We start from the raw sequence: 20,785 nt of genomic DNA, 5'->3' as shown, positions 1-20,785 counted from the left end.
AATCCAGAATGGGAATAGAATTTAACATCTTTTATTTAACAAATGTATTTATTATATTAACAGGGGCGTCTTAGATTTCATGCAGGGCTCGTCCGCCGTCTAGGACACGATCTCAATAAGAGCCTGACTTTTTTATAAAAAAAGTTATATATTATATGATATATAGGCATAATTTTTTAACCATTATTAACAAATTGAGTTGAAAATGGTTGATAAAAAAACATCAATAAGGGCCTAAAAATCATAACAAATTCAGTTAACATTAAACAATCTAATAAAATGTTATTAATTTTGAGTCTAATAATGAAATAAATCATCATCAATGAACAATCATTTTGGAGAAAAAAATTATATAAGGGTTTTTTATTAGTATTCGTTTTAGGCATTTAAAATCTGGAAGACGGTTGTGCATGTTGAGAATCAAACAAGCATGTGTTTTCTTTTTAATAAATATATAATTTTCTCCACATGCAATTTTATAAAAGAATTCCAAGTTAAATGGTCAATTACCATGAACGTGAATTTAGTTAAAGTTAAACCTTTTATATATATTCTAGATATGAATTAAATGAACCAACGACAAATTACTTTAGCTTATTGTAAGATTGTAAGTCATATGATTCCATATTTCCATGTCACAACGTCTAACTCACACTCAATTATGATCAATGCATTCTCATTATATATTATGAAACACCACTCGTCCTAAAAGTCCAATACATCTATCCCTACTAGCATTAACATTCCAACCCCAACCATGGGCGCCTTCGATGACCGTAATTCATCGTACCCTCCCACCGCCACCCACGACGACGACGATGAGGTCTCCCCCATCGAAGAAGTTCGGCTAACCGTAACCAACACCGACGATCCAACCTTGCCAGTTTGGACCTTTAGGATGTGGTTCTTAGGCTTGATCTCATGTGCACTCCTATCTTTCTTTAACCAATTCTTTTCTTACCGTACTGAGCCACTAGTCATCACCCAAATCACGGTCCAAGTCGCCACACTACCCATTGGCCACTTCATGGCTGCGGTTCTACCCGAGACTAAGTTCCGCTTGCCTGGGTTTGGACCCAAGTTGTTCTCTTTCAACCCCGGTCCATTTAACATGAAGGAGCATGTTCTTATTTCTATCTTTGCCAACGCGGGAAGTGCTTTTGGTAACGGATCAGCTTATGCTGTTGGCATTGTCACGATTATTAAAGCTTTTTATCATCGGAGTATTTCGTTTTTGGCTGGTTGGTTGCTGATTATTACCACGCAGGTAAACTATTTAAATTATATGTGAGTTATTGAGTTTATATTTTAAAGAATAATTTATTTTTACTAGTACCAGACAATTTAAAATATTTCCAGGGACAAGCTAGCCCTGACACTGACACACGTGTTTTATAAGTTACTGCGTCTAATTTATTACCATTGATGGTGGTGTGTTTTCTGACAGGTATTAGGGTACGGTTGGGCGGGGTTGCTTAGGAAGTACGTGGTGGAGCCGTCGCACATGTGGTGGCCGGGGACTCTAGTTCAGGTTTCCCTTTTCAGGTAAAGCAATTTGATGGATGTGAATTTAATTATGCTTAAATAAATAAATACATATTAGCATCACTTTTTCTTAAATTATGATATCTTGTTGTGGATTTTCTATTTACTTCACATGAGATAATGTCTTGTGTCACTCATATCGTATGTCTTGCTGGGAAATAGCGAAAACTAGGAAAGAAGTTATTATCAATTATTTTTCTCTCTTTTTCTTTAAAAAAATAAAAAATCACAAGGTAAATAAATCAAATTAGCCAAGTATATTTTAGTATTATACATACATAAATACAAAAAATACATATGAAATATAAACATTAATGCTGCGTCATAATTGTACGTTTATTATGATATGATATGATATGATAATAAATATATTAAAAAAAAAGTTTGTAAATCTCTTGTCTAGCTACTCAAATGTATGTTCTGATCTATAAGCATGCTAATTAATATTTTAGAAAGGTATGCTGACTAGCAAGCTAGTGGATCTGAGTGAGCTTTGTCTGACTGACTTGATTCGTGCTTAAAGATAAACCACAAATTAATAATACAACACGTACTATTAATGTATTATTAATAAATTAAATGATAATGTATTCATAATCAAGTGTTTCTCACTCTTGCTTTAAAATCCAACAAGACTAAAAAAAAGTCTTCAATCTTAAATGGGAACATGCGATAAAGTCAAATACAGCTGTATGTATCAAGTTGATATTTTTTTCATTCACTCCGTCAAGTCCTCTATGATGGCTACATACGTTGACTAGTTGACTTTAAGAGGATCTGATCCCCTCATCTATGTACATGCAATCTTCCTCCATATTGATTTTTTTTTCTTTTAAAGTAAGATGTATGTATAGCGGTATAGACGTATAGTAAGCATTAGTATGCTAAAAGACAAGGACATATAAAATAGATTAATAATTAAGGATAAGTTAAAATACAAAAGACAACAAAAATGAGAAATGTGAGAATAAATCCACTCCATTGATCTTAGATTTGAATGACTGAGATTAATTTAATAAATAAAAATTGATAAAAATGGCATTAAGGTAATAACCCACATTTGTTGACTTTCTCTCTCCACATGTCAATTCCCCCATCATTTTGAAATGTCCATAACCTTTTCATACGACATTATTTTTTTAAAAAAATTCATCATAATAATTAGCGTTTTTTTATCTTTAATATGAGTATCATATTGTTATATAAAAATAAAATAAAAAATTAATGAGTTTTTTAATTGTGTTTTTTTCTCGTTCATTGTGTCATTGTGTAATATATTGTTTCCATTGTGTTTTACATTTCAAGTCATTGTGTTATATATATTCACCATTGTGTGTTACATTTTAGGCCATTGTGTTATACGTATTCACCATTGTGTCTTACATTTTAGGTCATTGTTTTCTACGTATTCACCATTGTGTTTTACGTTTCAAGTTATTGTGTAACATGTATTAATGGCGAAAAAAGACACAATGGTGTGCAAAAAGACACAATGATAAGCGAAAAGACACAATGGTGTGCGAAAAGACACAACGATGAAAAAAGACGAAAAAAGACACAATGATAAGCGAAAAGACACAATGACGAAAAAAGACACAATGATAAGCGAAAAGACACAATGGTGTGCGAAAAGACACAATGACGAAAAAAAGACACAATTATAAGTGAAAAGACACAATGGTGTGCGAAAAGTCACAATGACGAAAAAAGACACAATGATAAGCGAAAAAGACACAATGGTGTGCGAAAAGACACAATGACAAAAAAAGACACAATGATAAGCGAAAAGACACAATGGTGTGCGAAAAGACACAATGACGAAAAAATACACAATTATAAGCGAAAAAGACACAATGGTGTGCGAAAAGACACAATGGCGAAAAAAGACACAATGATAAGCGAAAAAGACACAATGGTGTGCGAAAAGACACAATGGCTTGATTTTTGTTTTAAATTTTATATAACAAAAATCATACTCATATTAAAGATAAAAAACGCATGTTATTATGATGAATTTTTTTTCTAAAAAAAATATCATACGAAAAAGTTATAAACGTTATAAAATGATGGGGCTATTAACACGTGTCTTGCATGTGGGGAGAGAAAATAAGTACAATTACCTTTATACCCTTTTTTCTTTGGTCCTCACTTGACACATGTCAATTATTTATGGCTTCCCACACTTCTCATTTTTATTAAAAGAATAACTTGACCCGATGGATGCATGTTTGTTTTACATATATTCAACTGAAAGTCGAAAGATTCTAGGTACTCTTTACCTTAGTAACGGGTTTTCTTATTATTTTGATCAATACATTTATAGTTTTTATTTATTTTTTGAGAAAATTTCTAAAATAGACAAGTTAACAGAAATAGTTTAAACTTGACCGTGAAATTCACTTTTTAAAACAAGTCATGGCCAATGAAGTGTTAGAACTAGAGGTGGTAAATGGGTTGGGTTGGGTCGAACGAGTTATAGGTTGAAATGAGTCATGGGTTAAAACGAGTATGGGTCAGAATGAGTTTAGGTCAAAACGGGTCAACTAAAAAAAAGGTTGTTTTGGTTTGGGTCGAAATAGGTTAGGATCGAACCGGGTTTTGAGGTGGGTTTTTTTTTTTTTTTTTGTGAGCGAGAATAATGGCAGAAACATTTTGTTTTTTAGATATTTCGTTTTTTATTTATATTTTAAGTTATGATTTTTTTGAATTTTTTAGGGGTTTTCTATTAAGATTAAAAACCCTCAAAAAAATATTCAAAAATAATAATAAAAAAATTATAACTCAAAATATAAATCATAAACAAAAAAAAAGTAAAAACACTAAAATGTTTCCTGCATTGTCCTCATTCCATTAAAAAAAAAAAAAAAACCCACCTAGAATTGAACCGAAACCGAAAGAATCGACGAAAATGAAACAAAGAAACAAAAAGCCAAAACTGGACAACATCAATCGAAATCGAAAAAATCAATTAAAACGAAACTAAAAAGAATTCAAACCGAACAAAAACAAAACTGAAAAAACGAACAAAAACAAGTCCGGAATCGACCAGAAAGAAACAAAAGAAACCAAAACCACTAAAAAAATATAACTCAAAATATAAATCATAAACAAAAAAAGTAAAAACACTAAAATGTTTCCTACGTTGTCCTCATTCCATTAAAAAAAACCCACCTAGAATTGAATCGAAATTGAAAGAATCGACGAAAATGAGACAAAGAAACAAAAAGCCAAAACTGGACATCAATCGAAATCGAAAAAATCAATCAAAACGAAACTAAAAAGAATTCAAATCGAACAAAAACAAAACTGAAAAAACGAACAAAAACAAGTCCGGAATCGACCAGAAAGAAACAAAAGAAACCAAAACCCAACACGTCACGGGTGAAAACTCGTGTTAGCTTGAAAGCTGAACCGAACCCGTTGCAATCAAAAACCCGTTTCGTGCCGAAATCTGTCTTGTACGAAAACCCGTTCCGATCTGAAACCTGTCACAGTTCCTTAGGACACTAACCCACATCGACCCATTTCTTTGAACTTGTTGACCCATTTTGACCCGAAAATAAAAGGATGGAATTTCAAATGACTCATTTTGACCAATTTAGTTAAAACCTTTTACCCAAACCAACTCATTTAACTTTTAAAACAACTCAAATTGAATCATTCGAAAGGGTTTTGGTCAAGATTGCCACATCTAGTTAGAACCTTTAGATTGGAGGAATGATTAGGTAAAAATGTTTCGAATTTTTATAGGCTAATAGAAGACTAAATGATGAAGGAACGCATCCACTGTAGGCTAAACAATGTCACGTAAATTGGAATCGTTCCTTCAGCGTGTAGTCTCCTCTTAAGCCTAAGTACAGTAGATACCTTCCTAGTCTAATCATTCTTCCTTGAGCTCCTATGTAATGCTCACGAGTCACGACATGTGTCAAGTAAAGGTTCTGCTATGTCAGATTTGCAAGGATTTCAGCGCCCGCTCGAAAAGTGCCTAACCAGCTTATGTGTCTTCATTTGATTGGTCCATTTGTTCGATGACTAGTTTAGAAAAGAGAGAATATCGTCATGCCTATTTTGAATATTTTTACGATGATCTACGAGCCTATTCTATAATTTTTCCAACTTTTATCAAAGTATCTATATTCATGAATTGCAGGGCTCTGCATGAAAAGGACGAGCAACGGATGACACGTGCGAAGTTCTTTCTAATCGCACTAATCTGTAGCTTCTCATGGTACTTAGTCCCAGGATACCTCTTCTCTACACTCTCAAGCATCTCATGGGTTTGTTGGGCCTTCTCCGGATCCGTCAAGGCCCAACAACTTGGGTCGGGCATGAAAGGTCTTGGGCTTGGAGCCATAACACTTGACTGGTCCGTTGCAGCATCCTTCTTGTTTAGCCCACTAATCAGCCCGTTTTTCGCCATTGTCAATGTGTTCTTGGGGTATGCAATGATAATCTACATAGTTATGCCATTGTCTTATTGGGGGTTGGACTTGTATGGAGCTAGTAGGTTTCCAATATTCTCATCACACTTGTTCACAAAGGAGGGTCACAAGTATAACATATCCGCAATTGTTAACGACAAGTTTCAAATAGATATGGTGAACTATGAAGAACAAGGAAGGATTCATTTAAGTACATTTTTCGCTCTCACTTATGGTTTTGGATTTGCAGCCATTGCATCAACTCTAACTCATGTGGCCTTCTTTCATGGAAGGTGATATAATATTAATATGTCCAAATCATACATAATTTCTGATTCTTTTAATTAAGACGAAGAACATGCGTGATTTATAATCGTTTTGCGTTGAATTTCAGGGAAATTTATGATAGATTCCGAGCCTCATACAACGAGAAAGAGGATATACACACGAGACTCATGAAGAGATACAAAGACATACCCAACTGGTGGTTCCATTTATTGCTAGCTGTAACACTCGCGATATCTCTTGTACTATGCACTGTGCTAAACGATCAAATTCAGATGCCGTGGTGGGGGTTAATCTTTGCTTCGGTTATTGCCTTTTTTTTTACACTTCCAATAAGCATCATCACTGCCACAACAAATCAGGTAATTTTAAAATTACATGTTAAAAAAAGTTATCCACTTAATTAACAAGTGTGAAATAAGTTTGTGAACAATATGAATGCTTGCAGACACCGGGGCTAAACATAATCACCGAGTACATTATGGGAGTTATACTTCCAGGAAGACCGATAGCAAATGTATGCTTTAAGGTTTACGGTTACATGAGTATGACACAAGCCATTTCGTTCCTAAGTGACTTCAAGCTCGGACATTATATGAAGATTCCTCCAAGATCAATGTTCTTGGTTCAGGTACATTACTTATATGTTGTAATTTTTTATGCTAAAACTAATTTGGTAGCTAGATTGTTAATGTGTACTTTTAAACCAGTTTATAGGAACCATTTTGGCTGGAACAGTAAACCTTGTTGTGGCAGTATGGTTACTAGACTCTATTGAAAACATCTGTCAAGACGAGCTTCTTCCACCGGACAGCCCATGGACGTGTCCAGGAGATCGAGTCTTTTTCGATGCATCGGTCATTTGGGGTTTGGTTGGACCAAAGCGAATATTCGGTAGTCTTGGAAACTACAGTTCTATGAACTGGTTCTTCCTTGGGGGTGCATTAGGACCCATTATTATTTGGATGTTTTACAAGGCATTCCCTAAACAAACTTGGCTTCCTCTCATAAACCTTCCGGTTATTTTAGGAGCAACCGGCGCCATGCCACCAGCCACCGCTGTGAACTACAATGCCTGGATTATTATAGGGACAGTTTTCAACTTCTTTGTTTTTCGGTACAGGAAACAGTGGTGGCAGAGGTATAATTATGTCCTCTCGGCTGCGTTGGATGCTGGTGTGGCGTTCATGGCGGTGTTGCTTTATTTCTTCGTGGGTGTTGAGGAAAAAGGTGTGACTTGGTGGGGTACTGATGGCGAGCATTGCCCGTTGGCGACTTGTCCCACCGCCAAAGGAGTCAATGTCGATGGTTGTCCCGTTAACTAGCAACACTTGTATATTGCTTTAGGTTGTCAAATTGTGTGATGTTAAACCATATGTAAAACTATGGATGGCATAAAGGTGTGTTTTCAGAAGGTTAGGCAAGATGAATTTATGTTACATAAGGTTTGTATGAATTGAGTTTATGATGCATAAATACATGTATACTAGAGTTTGTTATATATATTATGTTTAATGTTTCACTGCTCTCAGGCTTTTGGTAAATATCAATATCGGGCATGGTTTCCATCGATAATTTACCATTGTTTAGTATTGATATCGGTGTGTAAAAACCAATTACGAAACATTGTGTCCAAGGTTGTCCAGGTATGACGCATGAACGAAATGTACGATCACGTCCTAAACTATGCGTGTCACACTCAAAAATTCATTGTTTTTAATATCCTGCCCCTGTATAGACGGCTCATCTGGTATACTAAATAGTTTTCGTTAATTTCAACAATTCTATATTAATATATCAACTACAGTTTCTAATGCATCAACAAATCAGAGTTATGAGACAGGCAAGTATGTCTAAACTGCAGGCCAAATATAAAATAACCATCTTGTCTCATTGTATGTTTCATTGTTCATCTGATTCATATGATATGAATATGCTCTTTAACGCCAAATGTAAGATCTATAGTTCCATAACAAAGAAATGCCGACGTGTAACTCTATGAACAATAATTTCCACAATCATCCGCGTTCTCCCATGATTATAATCTTATACTTGCTTTTCCTAGCACTTCCCTCTTCGGCAAAGCTATCGTTTAATTTCACAAGTTTCGACCCTAATAATCACGACTTAAACTACTCTGGAGATGCTGCACCTTCTAGTCCAGTCATCCAACTCACTAGAAACCAACAGGATAAAGAAATGCATTATAGCACCGGCCGAGTCACATATCAGAAACTATTCCATCTTTGGGACAAAAGTTCAGGCGAGTTAGCCGATTTCACCACCCTGTTTACATTTATCATAAATGCTGGCGAGCAGGAGTTGTATGGTGATGGACTCGCGTTCTTTCTTGCACCAGACGGGTTTCAAATTCCCTCTAAACAAGAAGGTGGTGGCATTGGCCTTGCTGGTGGTGACCAGGTGCTTAACTCGACTTTGAACCCGTTTGTAGCAGTAGAGTTTGATACTTTTCAGAATGGTTGGGATCCGGTTGGTGATCATGTAGGCATCAACATAAACTCCATGATATCGGTTACAAATGTGACATGGTCAAATCTTGTTTCCGAAGGTCAAATGAACGCAGCAAGGGTAACTTACAACTCTAGTGCAAAAAGGCTAAGTGTTGCGTTTACAGGCTTCGATGGCGATCAGGTTTTCACGCAAAGACTTAGCACACAAATTGATCTAAGAGATTATCTACCAGAAAATGTTAGCATCGGGTTTTCGGCTTCTACTGGTGACTATTTTGAGATTCACACTCTTCATTCGTGGGATTTCGATTCAAGTTTACCAATTGATGAACGAAGCATCGGTCCAATCGGTTCAGATACGAAGAGTACCAATGGTTCTGCACCAACCCCATCAACCACAGAGACAGTCCCTGGTCCTAAACGTGTACGAACCAAGGTAGTGTTGGGTGTTGGTCTCGGTCTAGGTGTCTCCGTATGCGCGTTAATTACTGGATTTTTCATACGTTGTTCCTTGAAAAAGAGAAAGATTATGTATGAAAAGAAAAACGAAGACGCGACTGATGCTACACAAGAATTTGGGATTGAGACTGGACCGAAGAAGTTCACATACAAACAACTGGCTCTTGTAACAAAGGACTTTGCAGAAGAAGAGAAGATAGGACAAGGTGGTTTTGGTGGTGTTTATAAAGGTTTCTTGAAGGAAATTCAATCTTATGTGGCGGTCAAGAAGATTTCAAGCGGATCCAAACAAGGAATTAAAGAGTATGCGGCCGAAGTGAAGACCATTAGCCGGTTAAGACATAGAAACTTGGTTAACCTCATCGGTTGGTGCCATGAAGGTAAAGAACTACTGCTTGTTTACGAGTTCATGTCAAACGGTAGCTTGGATTCTCATCTCTTCAAAGGAAGTTGTTTGTTGACTTGGTCAATTAGGTATAATATTGTTCGAGGATTAGCCTCCGCATTGCTTTATCTTCAAGAAGAATGGGAGCAATGTGTTTTGCATAGAGATATTAAATCAAGTAATATTATGCTCGACTCCAATTTTAACGCCAAGCTTGGAGATTTTGGTTTGGCCAGGCTTGTTGACCATGAGAAAAGGGCACAGACCACAATATTGGCGGGTACGATGGGTTACATGGCTCCTGAATGTATCCTAACCGGGAAAACTGGCAAGGTGTCAGATGTTTATAGCTTTGGAGTAGTGGCTCTTGAAATAGCTAGTGGTAAGAAACCGCTTGATCCAATGGCTAAAGACGGTCATGTAAGATTGGTTGACCATGTTTGGGACCTTTATGGAAGAGGGGAGATTAGTGAAGTAGCTGATTTGAATCTTAATGGAGATTTTGATGAAGCGGAGATGGAACGTTTGATCGCCGTGGGACTTTGGTGCGCTCACACGGATCCCAATGCTCGGCCCTCAATAAGGCAAGCAATTCAAGTTCTGAACTTTGAAGCACCACTTCCCAACCTTTCAAAAACAGTGCCACCAGCTGTGTTTGCAGCACCCGTAATTAAAATGTCTGCATTCTGGTCTTCACCATCCATTGATCTCACGGGTTCTGGGAGTGATGATACCGCTTCATCCAAGCTTACTGGTTCATCTTCTGCTTCTTCAACAGCATCTTTAATCTGTGAGACACAATAAGTAATTCAGTTTGGAAGTTTTTTATTTTGTTGTCTCTTTTTGTTTCAAGAAAAAAATGCATGCAGTGAAGCATTTTTCAAGAAGTTTAACATTTGTTTTCTGTAACCAGCTTGAAATTATGAGATTTTGTATTTATAAAATCCTGTAATAAGTTTATTAAATTATTTTCTAGGTGTAGCACATGCTTGCAGTAAGTAAAGATATAGGCTTTAATGGAATGCAATCCTGCTATGATTGAGTGATGGATCTTTCCAAAATATAACTCAGCTTGTTTTGCATCCATCTAGTAAATATCAATCTTAATTTGGCATGTCCAAAGTTTGGGAGAAAAGTTTGGCGTGTCCTCTCGTCAGAGAGCGCGGTGTTAGAATGTCTTCAGGCTCCTCATGCTCAAGACTTTTTGACTGTCACCCCCATCGAAGGGTTAGGCCAGCACATGTCAGCAGTGGAGTACCGAGCCATTCTTAAATATCGGTTAATGATCCCCCTGTTCCCAGTTGATGAGCAATGCCCGGTTTATCGTAAGGCGTGTTTAGACAATTTTGGTGAACATGCGGTTCATTGCAAAGAACTCCCGGGATTTAAATATAGACATGATTTGGTCAGGGATGTCCTTTTTGACGTGTTAAAACGAGCGGGAATCTCGGCAAGAAAAGAGGCTCCTGTGAATTTCTTGTCGGATCCGCGTGAAGGAAGGTCTACTCTCCGACCAGCGGACATTCTTGTGTTTGGATGGGCCGGGGGGGGGGGGGGGGGAAGCATGCTTGTGTGGACCTTACTGGGGTGTCCCCTCTTGTCGGGCTTAGGGACACCGGATTTGTTGCTAGGCAGGCCGTGTTAAAGGCAGAAGCAGGAAAAATTGTTAAGCACGAGAAGGCGTGTGTGGAGAATCAACACGTCTTCATTCATTTTGCTTTTGATACATTTGGGTCTCTTGCTCCCGATGCTGCTAAGTTTCTAAAAAGAGTTCAGCGGGTCGTGCACAGTAACTCAACGACGCCAAAAAACATTAATTTTATTTTCAGTAGGATCGGTTTTGCCATTCAAAAGGGGGTGGCGGCGCAGCTTGTTGCCCGCTTACCTGCCTCTTTATTGTAATTGGATCTTTTTATTATATTAACCTAATTTAAAAAAATATCTTAATTAAATTCTATTAACCTTAATTTTAGCATGCAAGTAAGGATGCTTGCAGTAAGTAAGGATATACACTTTTCGGCGTCTTCCTCTTCTACTAGATCCCCTATAATTCTAGCCCGTGTTTCGCTTAAATGCAATTTCTATAAACAAGCTAGGTAGTTGCTTTTAGGTTATAAGATTAAACATAAAAAACAACAATCAGTAGTCCACTACTTATTGCTTCAAGACGAGTACTCTCTATCCTTAAAACAAATTCGCCCTGCAGTTAAAGTTGTGCATAAGGTTTTGTGGCGAGTAACTTCTCAATATACAATGAAGCAGCGTATGTTAAATCTCTTATATATCAATACTTCACTTCCTGATTGAACTACTGAGTACAATTTCAAGTAACTAAAGAATCATTCTTGGATCCTAACATGATCATTTAGCATTTAGCAATCTATCCTTGTAAAAAAAAGAAATATATTCCTAACATTTGTATCATATCCATGTAAAGTCAAACAAATAACTATCACAAAAATATATATGCCATTCCAATCATACATCAAATGTAAAATTATGTTTTAACTTTTAACACACAATGCTCTGCCAAACCACTTTCCTCTCAACATAAAGTAACAACTTTTTAATTTTTAAGAAATTTTAAATAATATCCCATTGATAAATCAAAAAACGTAAACCGCGTGCAAAAATCTGTCTCCTCAAGCAGTGGGTGAGATCCTTATATTTGTTCCAACTGCACAAGACAAATACCTCTTTGATCTTGTCAATGTTTAACGTTTTGCTTTTGGCAAAGTTACTAAAAGAGAGAATAATTGGCCTGGTACCAATCTTCCCTTAGACTTGTGTATTCATTTTGAACTCATTCTTGTCATTGTATGCTATGAAACCTGGTCTTGTTTATATATAATGCGGACAACTCATTCAGATTCATAATATCAGTTTTCTTGAAGATGGAGTTGAAGATACTGCAGCTATACATATTGGGAGGAATTATAGCTACTTGGTTAGGTTTTGCTCTCATATACTTCTTAGGTGTGAAAAAGAACAAACCGGAGCATGATTTGGATTTTCATAAACGGACCAACCAATTAGTTCAGACTCACGATGGAGCCACTGATGTCATCATAGTTGGTGCTGGTGTTGCTGGTGCAGCCCTTGCCTATAGTCTTGGCAAGGCATGCTATCATCTTTTATTTTTTGTCTTTGAATTTCTCTCAAAATTAAAAAAATATCATTCATCTTTGCCATCTTATTGCTCCTAGTTCCTTATCCGTACTATACGACGATGAACCCTAACAAAATTTGTGTTGCGTATACTATTAAATAATTAAACTTCTTAATAGTTCTATATATTATAGGATGGGCGACGTGTTCTTGTCATAGAAAGAGACCTCGGATTGCAAGACCGAATAGTTGGTGAATTGCTCCAACCTGGTGGCTACATGAAATTGATCCAACTGGATTTAGAAGGTATGTCAGTTACCAACACATGCATAAATGCTCATCTATTATAAGGTGATAATATTAATAGTTCAATTGTATTTGTTTCAGATTGTGTAGAGGAAATAGATGCTCAAAGGGTGTTTGGGTATGCTTTGTTCATGGATGGTAAAAGCACTAAACTCGCATACCCATTGGAGAAGTTCACAAGAGATGTTTCAGGTAGAAGTTTCCACAACGGGCGGTTTGTTCAACGCATGCGTGACAAGGCTGCCACGGTCCCAAAGTAATCAGCTTCACTAAAATCCATTTTGCATGTACATATTCAAAAATCTTAAGTATATATTATTTCAGTGTGAGGCTTGAACAAGGAACAGTGACATCCCTAATTGAAGAAAAGGGGTCTGTGACAGGCGTGCGCTATAAGACCAGAGCTGGTCAAGATATTACCGCTAATGCCCCCCTGACCATCGTCTGTGACGGCTGTTTTTCGAATCTAAGACGCGGCCTATGCAAACCTGAAGTAGATATCCCATCCTCTTTTGCTGCATTGCTTTTGAAGAACTGTGAGGCTCCATACCCGAATCATGGACATGTTATTCTAGCAGACCCTTCACCAATACTGTGTTATCGTATCAGCAGCACCGAGATTCGGTGTTTAGTTGATATTCCTGGAAAGAAAATCCCTTCTGTTGGCAATGGTGACATGGCCCTTTATTTGAAGACCAAAGTCGCTCCGCAGGTATTTCATTAGTTATATACTTACTATATCTAAAAAGGATTATTCTATGCAAGATCGCTTTTTGGCTAATCATATTTTGTGGTTTTAGATCCCTCATGAGCTGCGACCTAGCTTCATTGATGCGGTGGACGAAGGAGGCATAAAAACAATGGCTAATAGAAGCATGCCAGCTGCCCCACAACCCACCCCGGGTGCAGTTTTACTCGGGGACTCATTCAATATGAGACATCCTTTGACAGGTGGAGGAATGACCGTGGCCTTATCGGATGTTGTTATTGTTCGTGATCTTCTACGACCTATTGGGAATATGAATGACTCATTTGCCCTCTGTGATCATCTTGACTCGTTTTACACTTTGCGCAAGGTCATCATCTAACCTGGTGTTAAATTAGTTACAGTCAGATTTTCAAGAAACTGAAGGTGCATTTTGTTTTTTTTACAGCCATTAGCGTCTACGATCAACACACTGGCTGGAGCCTTGTACAAGGTGTTTTCTGCATCACATGACCAAGCGAGAACCGAGCTACGTCAAGCATGTTTTGACTACTTGACCCTTGGTGGTGTGTTCTCAAGCGGGCCCATTGCACTCTTATCCGGTCTAAATCCTAAGCCATGGAGCTTGGTGCTTCATTTCTTTTCAGTTGCTGTCTTTGGAGTCGGTCGCTTATTACTTCCATTTCCTTCACCACCACGCGTTTGGCTAGGTGTTAGATTGATCTTGGTAATTATCTACTATACATCTATATATATAGTTTTGGTATAATCATAATTAAGTTGTTTATATAAGCTTGATGTTGATAAGTAGTTTGTGAAACCATATTGTCATGTTGGTTAAGTATAGATTTTCCAAATGTTTGATGAATGTTTATGTTTTGATTGGCAGGATGCATCGAGTATTATTTTCCCCATCCTAAAATCCGAAGGAGCTGCACCAATGCTATTATCGTCTTCAAGTGCAACATATTATAAATCGCCTTTTCTGCATTAAGTCTGTTTAAAATGTAAACACACTTATCTAGTTTGTAGTTTTTTTCAGTGAATCTCTTTTCTAGTTAATTTTTTTTAGTTTCTTCATGTAATGAATTTAGAGGCCGTATATGTTAATAATGTCGATTTTGGTCAACAATTTTTGGTTTATGTCTATTAATTAAATAAAATTTAGATGGTTAATCAGTGTCAAAAGAGTTTGATAAATCACATTAATACGATAAAAAGGCGAATAACATTCCTGTTTTCCACGTTTAGCTAAAGGTAGGTTACAAATGCAAGGATCTTCTTACAGTATTCTAAGGTTTGGAATTATAGTTACAACTGTTTCTATGTTGTCGATGCCGAGTTTTACAAGTATATATAGATGCAAGGATGTTACAACTTACAATTATCAGAGGGATAAAAAAAACAGGTTTCAGCCAGTTGCTAAACTGATCAGTAACTGGCATCAGTTTATAAACAGATGCTAGTGGCATCTTTAACTCAATCCATGGTAACAATCAGATATCATTTTCAAACATGGTAACCAGTTACACTTATAAGGACGGAATATCCTGCTTTATGTTTGTATCGAATTTCATTACTTATCCTGTGTCTTACGTTTCATTAAACTAAAGAAACAACAAAATCATTCATATATGTGTCATACTTTATATTTTTAACTAACAGATGCTAAGCCATGTGTTACGAGGCGTGGAATAAGGGCACAACTCCGGCTGACTCAGCATGATCCATCGCCGCCAAGTCAACCAGACGCTAAATTGGGCGTGAGAGCCAGCGCGTGAGGCTCTCAGCGCAATCTAAATAGTTTTTTAATTCTTGGAAAATAATTAATACTTGTGAACATGGTAAAAAAAAATTAACAGAAAAACAAGAACAATGTTTATAGTATAGTTAACTTGATTTCTTTTGATATTTATTTCATTTGTGTAGTGTATACACACTTAGCCTTTAAATACTAAAAATGTCTTATACCCACTTGCGGACGTGCTTGTGTATTTACACATAGTCGGTATACAAAATGAGAGTGGTTTTATAGATTTTTATGTAAGGGGGTGTTTAGGATTCCTTGCAATAAAACACAATATCAAACACCTTTTAACTTTTTTAAAAGTTAATAACTCATAAGTTACTTAAATATAAAAATCAAATATTTCAAAGTTCATACTCCATCTTAGGAATTAAATTCTATTTATTGAGTTCAAACACACAGTAGGAAAAGTTTAATAAAAGATATGCAAAAATAACCGTCTTTATCAATAACAGAAAAATGAATTTTAACTTGGTATAGAAAACCTAACGCCAAAATGAACACAATTGTGAAGAACTTGCATATAAAAATAATAAAATGGTAAACAATAAAATGATATGCATTGGAAAATGACAAAATATATATGGTTGATAACAATATGAGTCCGCTGTTCAAAGTTGATAAATAGTGATATTTGTGAGTGATGAAGAAGTTGGTTTTTAATATATATATATATATATAATATGTTCTCTAAGAGGTTAGTATTTGGGATTGCTTATTTTCATTAACTTATAACTTATTAATTTTGTGAAAACTAATAAGGTGTTTGGGATTTCTTATATTGTGATAGAAAAAATTCCACAAGTTACAATATTGTAACTTATTAACTTATTAATAAGTTATAAGGTGGTAAAATCAGGAATCCCAAACACCTCCTAAGACTGCCCGTAGTGGGCGAGAAAATGGGGAGATTTTGCTTTTAAACACCCCCCCCCCCCGCCGACAAAGGGAGCGAAATGTTGGGGGGGGGGGGGGGGTTGCGACGAATTCTTCTCGCCCAGCTTTCTTTTGTTTATTATTATTATTATGATAATTGTTTGTGTGTGGTATATATATATATATAGGATGGATCTTGCGAGAAGTGATATTACAGCGAGAAGTGAAGTTGTAACTCCATTAATCCCTAATTTTACTCCATTTCTTATGATGTTACCTACATGTATGTAGTTTGGTTGTATTTATGTCTTAGCTACACACATTCAAACCTACCTGCACACATAAAAACGTACCGAGCCGCATTCAAACCTACATTCCTACACACATACAAACATACATACACACACATATACAAAAATACGTACCCACACGTACATACGCACCTACACAATAAGAAAGTGAGTGAAATTAGGGATTAATGAAGTTACACTTTCAATTCTCGCTGTAAAAATACTTTTGAAATGATCCAATACACACACACACACACACACACACACATATATATATATATATATAAACGAACAATTATAATTCTATAGAGTTTAATAAAAATTAAATGAATCTTTTGATAAAATTGCTATGCTTAGTGTAATCACACGATAACTCCAAGAATCCAATTGTTTAAGAAATTGGGTGTGTATATATATATATATATATATATATATATATATATATATATATATATATATATATATATATATATATATAAGACTACAACACCATTACACCCCAAAAACAAAAACTTACAATTTGCTGACTGGACGACACATGACGCAAAACGTCCAATTTTGTAATTCCTCCACTACACATAGCCTAAAAATATATTGCAACATATTATATTATTATTTATTAAAATAAAAGATAACAGGTGAAAAATAAAGTTAAAATCTTATATTTGAAGTGGGGGATAAATAAGGGCCCTATTTGAGTTTGTCATGATTATGCTTGTGAGCCCAGCCCAATAGCCCAAATTCGAACACAGACAAAGACAACAAAGCGTTCCTAACTGCTGAGTTGCTACGATCCCAAGAGAGAGAGAGAGAGAAATCAAACTAAAATACAACACTCAACTCTCACTGTTTTTGTGTGTGTGTGTGTGTGAAAGATAATAATAAGTAAGAAGAGTAAAGTAGCATAATAATATATAATATATATATATACAGAAACGCACATTCCTTTCTTTCTTCTTTCACCAGAAACACAGATCCAGATCTGAACCCCAATCTCATTTCATTCAGGTATCTCTCTTATAACAAACACTGCCTCAAATGTCCATTTCGCTAAACTATAAATTATAAATTGATTGCCACCCCAAATTAACAACTTAGGTTTACTTTATTTATTATTGTAAAAGATTAATTTCTGTTTCTGCTGGTAGTTTATATGTTTACAAATAATAACATACAGGCAAATCATAATAAATTATTATTATGTCAAGGAGACCTTCTGGCTTATCTAGACGATTGGGCGATGGAGCCACCGCTCCATTTATGACGTCATTACACCCCAAGTCACGCTCCTCTCCTTACTTATCATCCATCGCCCTACTATTATTGGTATACTCATTTATTTACACACATATATTATATTGTCATTTGTGTAATTTTATATATCCTTTGCATCCATCTTTCAGGGAGCTTTTCTCATTATTGGATATCTTTATACTGGTTCAGGTTAGTTAGTATATATAATATGCAATTATGCATCATTTGTTAGTTAATACCTAAATATCTCTTATCTCTGTTAATCAATCTAAACACAAATTTTGTTTCTCACAGGTTTTGATAAAGCTGATTTAACTAGGCTTCAAGGTAAACCATTTAAGTTATAACTAAACAACTTTATATCTTTTTACATACTAGGGGTGTAAATGAGCTTAGCTGGGCCCAAGCTCTATTTCTAAAGCTTGAATTCGGCTCGTGAGTAGTTTTTCAAGCTCGCCTTGTTTATTATCTATTTACTTAGTTTCTATATATTTATAATTATTTTTATATTTTTTAAGTATGATTTTACATATAACATAAGTTATATTATTTAGTAATTATTTTTTCATAAGTTTGTATATAATAAGAATTTTTAAATAAATATATATTAAACGTGTTAAATAAAAGCTATACAAATAATAGGCTTGTTTTGGACTTTAGGCTCATGAGCCGGATCGGGCTTAGACTCATTTATTAAACAAGCTTATTTTAAGCTCGAGCTCGGGCTCAAACTCAGTTTATCTCAGCTTGATTAAAACTTTTAGCGAGCTGGTGTCAAGTAGCTCACAAACAGCTTGGCTTGTTACACCCGTATTACTGAAATATAAACAGTTTAATTAATTTATTGAAACACCACGAATCTAAACTATTATGTAATTTATATGTAGCTGGTTCTTCATGCACATCTGAAATTTTTCAAGCATTGCCATATTTAAAGAAAGCGTATGGAGATAGTATGCATAAAATCTTGCACGTGGGCCCCGACACGTGTACAGTGGTCTCTAAATTATTAAAAGAAGATGAGACTGAAGCATGGGGTGTAGAGCCGTATGATTTAGATGAGGCTGATGCTAAATGCAACCGTCTTGTAAGAAAAGGCGTTGTTCGTGTATCCGACATTAAGTTTCCTTTACCATATAGATCAAAATCTTTTTCACTTGTCATAGTCTCGGATGCACTCGATTATTTGTCCCCAAAGTATCTCAACAAGACACTTCCCGAATTAGCAAGAGTATCTTCTGATGGATTTATTATATTCTCAGGTAAATTTCCAGATAATGTTTTTGCGTTGTATAAATAGCATTTCTAATTTTATTGTTCTTTTTGGAAATAGGTTATCCTGGGCAGCGTACATTTAAAGTTGATGAGATGTCAAAGTTTGGTCGCCCTGTAAGTCCTCTTTTTTTAAATCTATTTTTTAAAAGTTGTGATTTTTATTTATGTTTTTCGTTTGTCTATAGGCGAAACTGCGAAGTGCAACTTGGTGGATTCGGTTTTTTGTTCAAAGCAAGATAGACGAGAATGAAGACGCAATCAAGAAGTTTGAATTAGCTGCAGCCAAGAAACGATACCGGTCGAGCTGCCAGATTTTCCACCTTAAATCGCTTATTTGAAGCATACCAGTACGTGTTCTTTGATTCTTTTGGAGTTAAGTTATAGAGGTAACAGAGGTTACATTACATATATGTTCCCAAAAAGAAGATAAGTTTGATATTTGTGGATTGAAGACGCGATGTAGATTGTTAATTATATGATGCTTTTGTATACTTATGAGCTCTGCTTCAATCAATATAAGGTTCTCCATTTTGCTATTATAAATTGTACATATATGTTCTCCATTTTGCTATCAATATAAGGTTCTCCATTTTGCAATAACAGAGGTTACATTACATATATGTTCCCAAAAAGAAGATAAGTTTGATATTTGTGGATTGAAGACGCGATGTAGATTGTTAATTATATGATGCTTTTGTATACTTATGAGCTCTGCTTCAATCAATATAAGGTTCTCCATTTTGCTATTATAAATTGTCTATGAATCACAAATACCAATCAAACCCACGTTAGTGCCATATGAATCAAAGTTTGAGTTGATTGCATTACATTACATATTGCAATTTTGGTCATTTAATGTAACACGTTTCATACTTTTCGCTAAAATAGGTTAAATAATGTGTCAAGTCGATATGAAAAACGACAAGCTTGTCCTTACTTGAAAAACCAAAAACAAAACCAGTATATAATACGCAAAAGGCTAACATGTCTTCTAATTCCAGCCCTATCAGTAAGTGATGGGGACGAACAAAGGCATTGAGCATAGGAGAGACAAATGAGCGAATTATGTTTTTAACGGGTTATTTTTCAATACAACGTTTTTTTGGTGGGTTTCGTGTCCAAACTTAGACACCTTACGACACCTATATTCACTTTCGCGAAAAAAGTTCAAAAGCTTATTTATAAGCTGCCCACGATTGTTTGCAAAACATAATAGTATGGATTTTCCCTTCCTGGGTCTCAATATCTTTTTGTCTTTTGAGATTGGCTAGCTTATTTAGATTTAAGTAGAAATTAAGCAACTTATAAGGTATGATATCAACAACATATCATTCATTAGCTTTTAAATACTCATATTAGTCCTTCTGAAATTGAGATTGATCATTATAACAACCAAGATGTTCCATCATCTATATCTATATTACATATAAAACATTTTAGATGGATATAGTGGTAATTTTACATTTTTAAGACACCATTAAACTTAATGGATGAGACGCCGCTAAATTTAATAGCCTAACCTCCGGCGTCTTTTCATAGTTATCTCCGGCGCCTTTAAATTGATGTTATTACTTGCAATTAAACCTTCCCAATC

General features: G+C 35.6%; 3 protein-coding genes and 1 pseudogene across 3 annotated transcripts; all 4 read left to right on the top strand.

Annotated features, from left to right (window-relative positions):
• Window positions 1-554: 554 nt before the first annotated feature.
• LOC143547212 (oligopeptide transporter 4-like) lies at window positions 555-7,732 on the top strand. The gene is made up of 6 exons (XM_077038695.1): window positions 555-1,267; window positions 1,448-1,545; window positions 5,699-6,262; window positions 6,364-6,616; window positions 6,703-6,885; window positions 6,965-7,732. Exons 1-6 carry the CDS (start codon window positions 758-760, stop codon window positions 7,577-7,579), a joined length of 2,223 nt encoding a protein of 740 aa, XP_076894810.1. The 5' UTR covers window positions 555-757; the 3' UTR covers window positions 7,580-7,732.
• A 388-nt stretch (window positions 7,733-8,120) lies between these two features.
• LOC143547194 (L-type lectin-domain containing receptor kinase IX.1 pseudogene) lies at window positions 8,121-10,601 on the top strand (annotated as a pseudogene).
• A 1,582-nt stretch (window positions 10,602-12,183) lies between these two features.
• Window positions 12,184-14,752, top strand: LOC143547193 (squalene monooxygenase SE1-like). Its single transcript, XM_077038676.1, has 7 exons — window positions 12,184-12,688; window positions 12,872-12,983; window positions 13,065-13,239; window positions 13,308-13,695; window positions 13,784-14,059; window positions 14,138-14,416; window positions 14,579-14,752. The coding sequence occupies exons 1-7, from the start codon at window positions 12,464-12,466 to the stop codon at window positions 14,681-14,683; spliced, it is 1,560 nt and encodes a 519-aa protein (XP_076894791.1). The 5' UTR covers window positions 12,184-12,463; the 3' UTR covers window positions 14,684-14,752.
• A 2,821-nt stretch (window positions 14,753-17,573) lies between these two features.
• On the top strand, window positions 17,574-19,719 carry LOC143547192 (putative pectin methylesterase CGR2). Its single transcript, XM_077038675.1, has 7 exons — window positions 17,574-17,670; window positions 17,840-17,988; window positions 18,066-18,105; window positions 18,211-18,243; window positions 18,804-19,178; window positions 19,250-19,305; window positions 19,377-19,719. Exons 2-7 carry the CDS (start codon window positions 17,863-17,865, stop codon window positions 19,527-19,529), a joined length of 783 nt encoding a protein of 260 aa, XP_076894790.1. The 5' UTR covers window positions 17,574-17,670; window positions 17,840-17,862; the 3' UTR covers window positions 19,530-19,719.
• Window positions 19,720-20,785: the final 1,066 nt, after the last annotated feature.

Source organism: Bidens hawaiensis, unplaced genomic scaffold, assembly GCF_021521415.1.
Source record: "Bidens hawaiensis isolate Kalapana, Puna unplaced genomic scaffold, B.hawaiensis_p1.1 tig00014658_1, whole genome shotgun sequence".
NCBI classification, from domain to species: Eukaryota; Viridiplantae; Streptophyta; class Magnoliopsida; order Asterales; family Asteraceae; genus Bidens; species Bidens hawaiensis.
This window is presented reverse-complemented; position numbering and strand designations above follow the sequence as displayed.